Source organism: Crassostrea angulata, chromosome 10, assembly GCF_025612915.1.
Source record: "Crassostrea angulata isolate pt1a10 chromosome 10, ASM2561291v2, whole genome shotgun sequence".
Taxonomy (NCBI): Eukaryota; Metazoa; Mollusca; class Bivalvia; order Ostreida; family Ostreidae; genus Magallana; species Magallana angulata.
Genome location: NC_069120.1, coordinates 30,338,481 through 30,348,184, shown reverse-complemented (window position 1 = coordinate 30,348,184; position 9,704 = coordinate 30,338,481). Strand labels below are relative to the sequence as shown.

Genomic DNA, 9,704 nt, shown 5'->3' with positions numbered 1-9,704 from the left:
GGTGGGCAATGTGGCCCATGGGCTTTTTGTTGTTATGTTTGACATTGATCTTTTGATGTCATTCTTTATTACTTTTATTTACTAGACTTGATTAATCAAAAAATAAAGTGACAAAATGTTAAGAGTTTGTTATAAGTGAAGTATGACAGAATAAATAAGAGGAGAGCTTATTCCTGTACATAATGTTAACGAACTCGCATCTCTAGATGCAAGCTTCATTCCAGGCTAGACTTGTGAACATGAAATACAATGTAATTTTAGACTCACCAGTATCTATACATTTTTATAAGATTCCTCAATTCAAGCAAGCAAATAAAAAACTTACATGGCAATTAAATACATGTACTGGTAAATGTAAAATTTCAAATAAGGGCATTTGGTTTTAACAAAACCTGAGGTCAGATTCAAATTCACAAATAAATTATATAATTTTATCAACAACAGTTTGACCAAAGGAAACAGATCTAGTGACCAAAATACAGGGAACAGATTAAATGTAATGGTTTTGTTGGGGGACAGAAAGACTGCAAGCATCCTTTAAATTTGACTCTTCAGGGTCATTTCTTGTAAACTCAATATTTGAACACACGCATGAAAAGAAGAATCCAAACAGACTTCATTTTTTAATGGTTATTTTTGTGTATAAAAATACAGTATACATATGCATGACGATGAAATCCACAGACGGGGTAAACAATCTTTAAAAAGAATGACATAACACATTTCTTTTGAATTGGAGATGTGTTCACACAAGAACAAAACCTTTCATTAAGGTTATTTTTTCATCTTACAATCAAGTTCTTCATTATGTACATTTCCATTGTATCCTCTCCTATGTACCCCAGTACATGGATGTTATTGCACTTGCAGTAGTTGCATGCTGTAAAGCCCGAAAACTCAAATGTAGATGTCCTCTAATATAACTTTTCCTCTTCTTTCACACAACCAATCGATAGCTCACGTATCTTCCTGCAGTTTCAGAGTTTCTGATAATCTTTACCACCTGAAATATTTGAAAAAGTTAACAAAGGAATAATCTTCTAAAAGTCCTTAAATATAATATAATGTGTGGTAGATACTATCATTTCAAACCTATGCTTTATTAACAGGTACATGTATTAATATACTAATTTTGGCACAGTCCCTTGCTTCAATGCATAAATAACATAGTTTTCATATCTGCAGAGGATGCTCACTCCTCCTAGGCACCTGATCCTACCTCAATCTTTTTAGAGGCCCGTGTTGCTCTGCTTTGAATTTATATTTCGTTTTATCGATTTTGGAGATGGTTGATAGTTTTTTACTGTCATTTTTCATCTACGATATTTATATAAACCAAAAGAAATGATACCTTTTAAATATGTAAATAAACAAAGTACATACACTCCTTCAACTTATTGTACAAAGCAAATATAGCATCATACAATTAGACATCTTTTTATGGTTTGAATTTTGACAGTTCTATTCGAAAACCATTTTTCTTATAAATTTAACCTAATATTTCCTTTGAGTCAAGATTTAGAATTTCAGGACAAATGTTACTGTGTACAACAATGCATGAAAGAAATTAATTTGCATTCTTACTTCTTTTAAAACAAAATAAAGATTTATACACAGAGTTTTTCATATTATCATATATCTCAGCATGTATAACATTAAAGAATTAGAGATCTCTTTAAGGCATTTCAATTAGGGTACATGTTTCGTTATCTGCTTATACAAAAAATTAAAATTAAAGATTCTCTAACGCTGAAAAAATGCATCATATGTAATAAAAAATGCAATACATAAAATAACAGAAAATGCAATACAGTAAAACTCAGTTATAGCGAAGTCTAGGGACCACTGGATTTACTTTGCTATATCCGTAGTTCGTTAAATCTGTATAGCAAATTCGTAATAATAAGTGTAGCTAATTTGTTATATCCATGATTTCTTCAAGATTACTACCATTTGTGGTTACTGAGGCATAAAATAAAATACCTTCTCTAAAAACCTGAAATAATTGGATGGTAAATAAAGGGATTTCTGTGAAATTAAATTCTTTCCAACAATTATGTCTTTTGGTATTTCTAAGTTTAAAACAATAAAACAATTTGTTATAAATGATGTCATTAATTTTCAGCTCTACAGGACTAAAAATCGGTTCGTTATATTCGTTAATTCATTATAACGGTGTTTGTTAAAACCGTAAATTTGTTAAAACGGAGTTCGATTTGAACATATTTCATTGTATACATATATATATAAGATACATATACAAATGGTAATAACAGTAAACGTTAGCAAGAATTTGTTAGGAATTTTGCCAAGGACTCCACAAAATTTCGCTATATCCAAGATTTTGCAATGTCTGTGTTCGCATTAAACAAGTTTTACTGTGTATCTAATAAAAATTTTCAAGAACATGCAGAAGAAGTTGGATTTTTAATAAATAGTTCTGATACCTGTCCTCTCTTTAAACCAAAGTACCGGGCAACAGGATCTCCTTGCTGTATACGGGGCAACTGTGATTCCTTCAGTTTGCTAGTTTTGTAGTTAGGGAATCTAATCTGTTGCTATTTCAAGTTCATAGCAGTACCTAGAATTAACTTCATGACATTCTACTATTAATCTAGTTTTCAAGAATCATAAACCAGTTTGTCTTGTAGTCTGGAGTATACTGCAAGATTGAATAAAAATCCTTTTTAAACAGCAAATTTTACAACACAAACTTGATGTTGTATGTCCAGTATCTTATACAAGGGTGGGTAACTATATATATAAAATAACATTCAAAATGAATTGACATTAAGACCATTTAAACAAGGTGCCCATGGTCCACATGACTCACATGAGTAACATAACAATATGAGATGCTTTAAAACAAAAAATTATTTTAATTCATCTTTATACCTTTAAACCAAGTTACCAAAATATGTGTAGATATTGTCATGATTTAATGAAAAGGATACTATCTAGCCAACAGTTCTGTTTTCTCCTCTGGAGTCATCACCACATGCTCAGGAACAAGCTAATGAAAGTGAGATTTTAAAAATCACTGATAATGACTTCCTTAATTTCACACAGACTTAAACATGATTCAGAAACAAAATAATACACATGCACAATCTGTAAGTTTAAAACAAGTGGCCCATTGCTAACTGGAGCAACTACCGTATGCTAGAATCAGATTTTTTTTTTTAATCCATCCAGAGCACTAATTGAATTTACCAAAATAAGTCATCATTTTCTGGTGAAGAAATATGTTTTAAGAATTTCACTGTATAGAATATCCCAATGTCTCCTGGCTTCTTCCCATTTACCTCCTAAAGCCTAAATACAGAAGCATGCCTCTAAGGAAGCTAGTCAACAGGACACGGAATGTTAGTTCTCTCATTGTAGTTTGAGTGTTTGAAAATGAGATATTGGAAAAAAGATGCTAGTTTTGTAGAGAATTTTTTGTATCCAAGTTATTTATATGCTAGATTAACTGTAATAGTTTAATATTGATTCATATTAAAAATTTTGTACATGTATTCATTTATTTCACCAGAACGTTTATGTTTATATATTTTTGTTTACCGATAAAAAATTAAATCAATTGCAGAATTTCATTCTAGCTGATTATCATATTAAACTACTGATACACCACAAACAAGTAACAATTATTTTCTTTTTTTCAAGTAAACAATGATAACTGTCATAAAGCCTGTAGAAAACAAACTAGGAATATTATACAATTAAAGCCTTTTCATGAGGTTGACACGTTTTTATAGACCTCACGAAAGTATGTCGACCGGGGAGGAGGTCTGAGGTTGATATATTCTCATCATATTTGATTACAGGTGGAAGTCTTTCAGAAATATTTTTAATTGAATGCTTGAATTAATTATTAACTTTCTTCACACATTCTTCTTTTTAGTATAAAGAACTGTGTTTTGATGTTACCATGTGTTCAGTGATGTTGATGAGCAGTTCAGCCTCCAGGAACTGTTCCAGTATGTACTTAGGTGCCATGTCAGTGAGGGACTGTTTGGCTGAGGGGGTCATTCGGTTCTGGACCACAATGATTGCCCGTGTGATGTTCTCCTCCTGCATCCTCTGACAGTATGTCTTTATGGTTTTTATTCCAACATTTGGCTCCTCAGGAAAAAACACAAACATCTGATCTGGTGAAAAAGAAAAAACTCAAAGTCTAAAATTCATTATTAATTTCTACAATATGAGATCAATGCAGGAAAATTAAAATGATAATTATGCAAAGAAACCACGCCTCCCCCAACAACAATATTACCTATTTATCAAACCTTAAAATATTTTTTAAATATCTAGCCAGTAACTAGATAGATAGTCTCAGACTGAGTTACTTACCTGTTGGGTCGTCATTATGGGCAACCAACACAATAAGATCACTTCTAGAAGGCTTTCTTTCACTAAAAAATGAAATTAATTTAAACAATCAATCTCTACATCTATGTCAAATGAACATGTGCAGTGTCATCATGATGACTGTAAAGCAGAGCGACACTCTGATTCATTATCATGCAGTGGGAGATAACTCCAACTAATGCTTCAACCCAGAGAGATTATGAGAGCTATTACCTAAGATTATTCATGTTCTCATATGCTCAATGAAATATTATTTTGGGATAAACATTTTAAACTATATAGCCATTATAGGTATATGAGTTCCCCTGCAGTTGATGAAAGAAAAAATCTACTGTGCAAGTACTGGGCATTCTTGTTAAGAGTGTTCTATTACACAGAATGTCGAAACATAATAACAGATACTCACTGCTTATTATGAAGAAAGAACTAGATGATTAGAAAATATTTTTCCTCTGTCTTTTCAAAAGATTTTTTGGCTATGAATTAGTTATACATACATATCATTTTAAAAAGGTATAATTAAATTTCAAAAAGTTTGTAAGACAGTCTTCTAATTTATGATTGCAAATAAGAATATTGGAGGGAATTTTTATTCTGCAAGAACTTGCATCCAATTCATTTGTATATATCATGAAATAAAATATGCTCAGATAAATATAATGGCACACATAATGACATGATTTTTTTCTCATGCGATGTGTTTCTGATAACTTTAAACCTACAATAATATGCTATACCATACTGAAAGCTCCAGTTAGGAGATAACATTATGTTAAACATAGGTAATCACAGATTACAAAGCTCACCAAGAAGAGGCACCACCATTATGAGACATCACCTTTATGAGACCACCTTAATCATATTATATGAAAATCATACTTTATGATCTTGGATATTCATGGATTCTGTTTTGACACAAAATCATATATCATCTGTTAAAAAATTGTATGATAATCATATGTTCATATGTTAATCAATATAATAATATAAAATTAAATATTGCATCCTATCACACTTGCAATGTATATCATATAATACAATAAAATACTGTAATAAACAAAGATGATATTGTAAATATGAAATGACATTGTATTGTGTTAAACCTTATTGTATTTGATCACATAATACAACATCATTATATATAATACAATATTGTATTATATGATACAATATCATATTACATAATACATCATAACTTTGAAACATATGATATTATATTGTATAATATATGATATTGTATTGTATGATATTGTATAATATTTGATACATAAAATGATATTGTATCATATGATGCATTATAATTTGATACAAATTGTATCATATCAAATGATACAATATCACGTGATAAAGTAAAATATTATATAAAACAATATTATATTATACATATTGTATCATTTTATACAATAATATATCATATAAACCACCATATTATACAATATTGTATAATACAATAATATATAATATTACAATATCATATAATACAATTTCACGTGATATAATTGTATATTACAGAAACCAATATCATATTATACAATATCGTATTATACAATATTATTGATACAATATAAAATTATATAATATTGTATCATAATATACAAAACTATACAGAACAATATCATTATACAATATCATATCATAAAATATAAAAAAAAATATTGATACAATACCATATCGTATCATATAACTATTTACAATATAACATATGATATTAAATTGTATCATATTAAACAATAGTGTTTCATATTATACAATTCTTTATCATAGGAATCAACCACATCTTTCTATCAAGCAGGTTTAAGTGAGGTAGGAGATTTCTTTAGCATCCTTGATAATGGAGATCAGGCTCTGCATCTGAAGCAACCTCTGCGTTTCATTCATAATATAGTTATTAAATCAACTATGCAGTTTATCATCTATAAAACATGTGACCTGTTCCAAAAAACTAAACCTCATCCAGCATCCGTAACCTATGGCTCAGATTCAGCATTCAAGCCTGTCAGGTGCATCAGTATCATAAGACGCATCACCCATGCAAGTTTGGTGAAGTTAGGACCAGTAATAACTAAGATATCATCATCAGAGGGCACCAGCAATTAAAACCTTAACCTCCTCTAGCATCCGCAACCTATGGCTCAGATTCAGCATCCATGCCTATCATGTGCATCTGTATCATAGGACACACCATCCATTCAAGTTTGGTGAAGTTAGGACCTGTAATATCTAAGATATATTTTTTAGCATCCTTGATAATGGAGATCAAGCTCTGCATCTGAAGCTTCCTCTGCAATTCATTCATATTACAGTTTAATCAACTATGCAAGTTTGAAATAGTACTACAATGTATTATCTATGTAACATGTGACCTGTTAAAAAAAACCTTAACCTTATCCAGCATCTGAAACCTTATGGCTCAGACTCAGCATTCAAGCCTGTCAGGTGCATCAGTATCATAAAACGCACCATCCATGGAAGTCTGGTGAAGTTAGGACAAGTAATAACCAAGATATCATCATCAGAGGGCACCTGTTTCAAAAGCTTTAACCAGCTCTTAAAACCTTAACCTCCTCCAGCATCCGAAACCTATGGCTCAGATTCAGCATTCAAGCCGTTCAGGTGCATCAGTATCATAAAACGCACCATACACAGTTTGGACCAGGAGCAGCTAAGATATAATCATTAGAGGGCCCCTGCTACAAAAACTTTAACCAGCTCCAAAAACCTTACCCTCCTCCAGCATCCGAAACCTATGGCTCAGATTCAGCATTCAAGCCTGTCAGGTGCATCAGTATCATAAGACGCACCAACCATACAAGTTTGGTGAAGTAAGGACCAGTAGTAACTAAGATATTATCATCAGAGGGCACCTGCAACAAAAACTTTAACCAGCTCTTAAAACCTTAACCACCTCCAGCATCCGAAACCTATTTGATAAATGTGTGATAAGTTTAATTAGTGACATATGCACCCTGCCATGACAAATTTTACCTTGGCTTGTCCCCAAACTGGCCTTTGAATTCTTCCAAAGTTTGATCCAACTCATCCTGTGTGACCAAGTATCCTCGGTCATGACAGAGCTTTAAAAGATTCATTTAAAAAGTTTCAGATAAAATGTACAAAAATTACCGTAAAGTGTACAAATAAGTGCAGCAAAACTTAAAAGTAACACATACAAAATAGAAATTAGGCGATAAATGGAGTTGAATTTGCTGTACTGTTTGTGAAAAAAAAAAATTGCCATATTGTTCATCCTTTGTTGACAAAATAATGATCTTGGTACCAGTGCTATTTTGCTGTCATTGTAGACATTTGGCATCCAGGCCATAAACAACTTGTCAGAAAAGATCAAGAAATATGCTGAACATTAATAAGAGATTTCAATTGACTTTGGTACAATATCCTTTAATCTAGAAGGCCTGGGAGAGAGTTTGAGAGTAAGTGATTTAAGGTGGTATGGGACATTTCCATGTTGTGATGTACTGTTTATTGAAATAAACAATAAATCCAAGTGTAATTATATAAGTAGTTTCTCTCCCAATTATGTCACAGAAGTTTGAGTCCCACTGGGGGTTTTACAATTTTTACCTCTCAAAATATTTTTTAAAAGCTATTTTTTGGTTAAATATTGTAAAATTTAAAAATTCTAAACTGGTCAAAGTATTTCAAATATAATATACTTTAATTAATCCACATTTATATCAACAAATGTCCCATACCACCTTAATCAGGTCCAGTACAATCACTAGATTTAGCTACTTAGATTGAATTACCTACATAGCTTTATTTACTTACCAAAATCAAGTTTATTTGGCTACCCACTCATACTTTTCTCTTAAATGGGCATTTGTTAAAAAAGTGGCATTTAGGTGCAGCAGTAATTTTCAACTTTGAACAGATCTGAAAACAATTCTTGAAAAATCACTCTTAAAAATAATGCTCTTTCAGCGCAATTTCAGTCAAAGTTTTAAAAGTTTTAGGGCTGTGTATAACTGTGTTTGTGTTACCAAACAGGTAGTTCTTAAATGGAATAACAAAGAAGAACAGTTTTGGTTAACATGATAATTGGTAATAAGTCAGGACAATGTGAAATAATCACACTTATTCATGCCTCATCGCACACAAAGTATCACACAGCTACTCAAACAATAGAAAGCATGTTTTGCTTAAAACCGCTCAAAAGCAGCGATGTTTTAACTGTTTTGCTCTGGGTTGCTTTTTTAAAACTACACAGTACAAATACAGGTTTACAGTTCCTTGCGACTTTTGTCTGTTTAACATAATAAGCAAAATGTCATAAAGGTAGCTAGATAAACCTATTTCAGGTAGGTAAATAAAGCTTTGTAGGTAAATCAAGCTACGTAGCTAAATCTAGTGAATATTGTACTGGACCTGTTAATCTATCGACGCACGTGCAGCAACATTAGAGACTTATAACTTAATATAAATGCACTCAATCACCTGCATAATAGTTTTCCTTATACGCCATAATTTGTATGTTTCTTGTTCGTCATCCATCGTTTAACACACATTCGTTAAAATCAATCAACTCTTTCATAAAATATGAAATGTTTATAAGGCAGAGTTTCAACCAGCAATTTCGCCGGAAGCAGAAATATTTTGAAGAAGTGTTAGTTTCGTAAATATGAATTCAGCGGTACATCGATTTACCCAAAAGGACCCAAAAAGAACCCCAAAAGGACCAAAATACTTTAATCTTAACTCACATGTTATTGATATTTTGATAACTGAAAAATCAAAACATCTCACATATTTAAGGAGGATGAAAATCTCTTAAGTTACCGTATAAAATTTAAAATTCAAAATATGTGAAGATACTCTATTTCAAATTATCTTATGAGTTATCCCATTTATGTTTTTAACCGGGTTCATCAAAATAAAAATAAAAACATACACTATTTGTAATTTATAATGTTAAAAAATGCCCTTTTGGGTTTCTTTTGATGAATCCAGTTGGGTCCTTTGAGGCCTTTTATGTGTCCTTTTTGGTCTTTTTGGGTAAATCGATGCATTCAGAATTCGGTAAAATTGAGCACCATATGAGACTCGTGGACAAAATTACTCACCTGGGCTTATCACACAATAACTCGCCCAATTTGCACAAAATACGTTAATTCCACGAAAAAAAATAATGATGTTGTAAATTATATTTTCGTCGATACTATAAACACATAGTGCAGGCATCAGTGGGGTTTGTTGGGTGTCCCTTGATCATTGTCAATAGAGCTTTTTCTATACATATATTTGATCAATTCGAATAGTCTTTGATTGAAGTTGAAACTGTATTAACTGATGATCTTCAATAATTTTCCCCTTCT

General features: G+C 31.4%; 1 protein-coding gene across 1 annotated transcript; it reads right to left on the bottom strand.

The window, feature by feature from the left end:
- Positions 1-610: 610 nt before the first annotated feature.
- On the bottom strand, positions 611-8,990 carry LOC128165688 (DNA-directed RNA polymerases I, II, and III subunit RPABC1). The gene is made up of 7 exons (XM_052830464.1): positions 8,827-8,990; positions 7,357-7,445; positions 4,354-4,415; positions 3,931-4,151; positions 2,955-3,013; positions 2,448-2,526; positions 611-1,003 (listed from the first exon to the last, which is right to left on the bottom strand). Exons 1-7 carry the CDS (start codon positions 8,881-8,883, stop codon positions 938-940), a joined length of 633 nt encoding a protein of 210 aa, XP_052686424.1. The 5' UTR covers positions 8,884-8,990; the 3' UTR covers positions 611-937.
- Positions 8,991-9,704: the final 714 nt, after the last annotated feature.

What these genes read in the sequence shown, in the direction of transcription:
- LOC128165688 (XM_052830464.1), bottom strand. Translation starts at nt 8,883, where the DNA reads ATGGATGACGAACAAGAAACATACAAATTATGGCGTATAAGGAAAACT. An exon ending in TAAGGAAAACTATTATGCAG is followed by an intron (nt 7,446 to 8,826) that starts GTGATTGAGTGC and finishes AATCTTTTAAAG; the next exon opens with CTCTGTCATGACCGAGGATA. An exon ending in CCATAATGACGACCCAACAG is followed by an intron (nt 4,152 to 4,353) that starts GTAAGTAACTCA and finishes CTTTTTCACCAG; the next exon opens with ATCAGATGTTTGTGTTTTTT.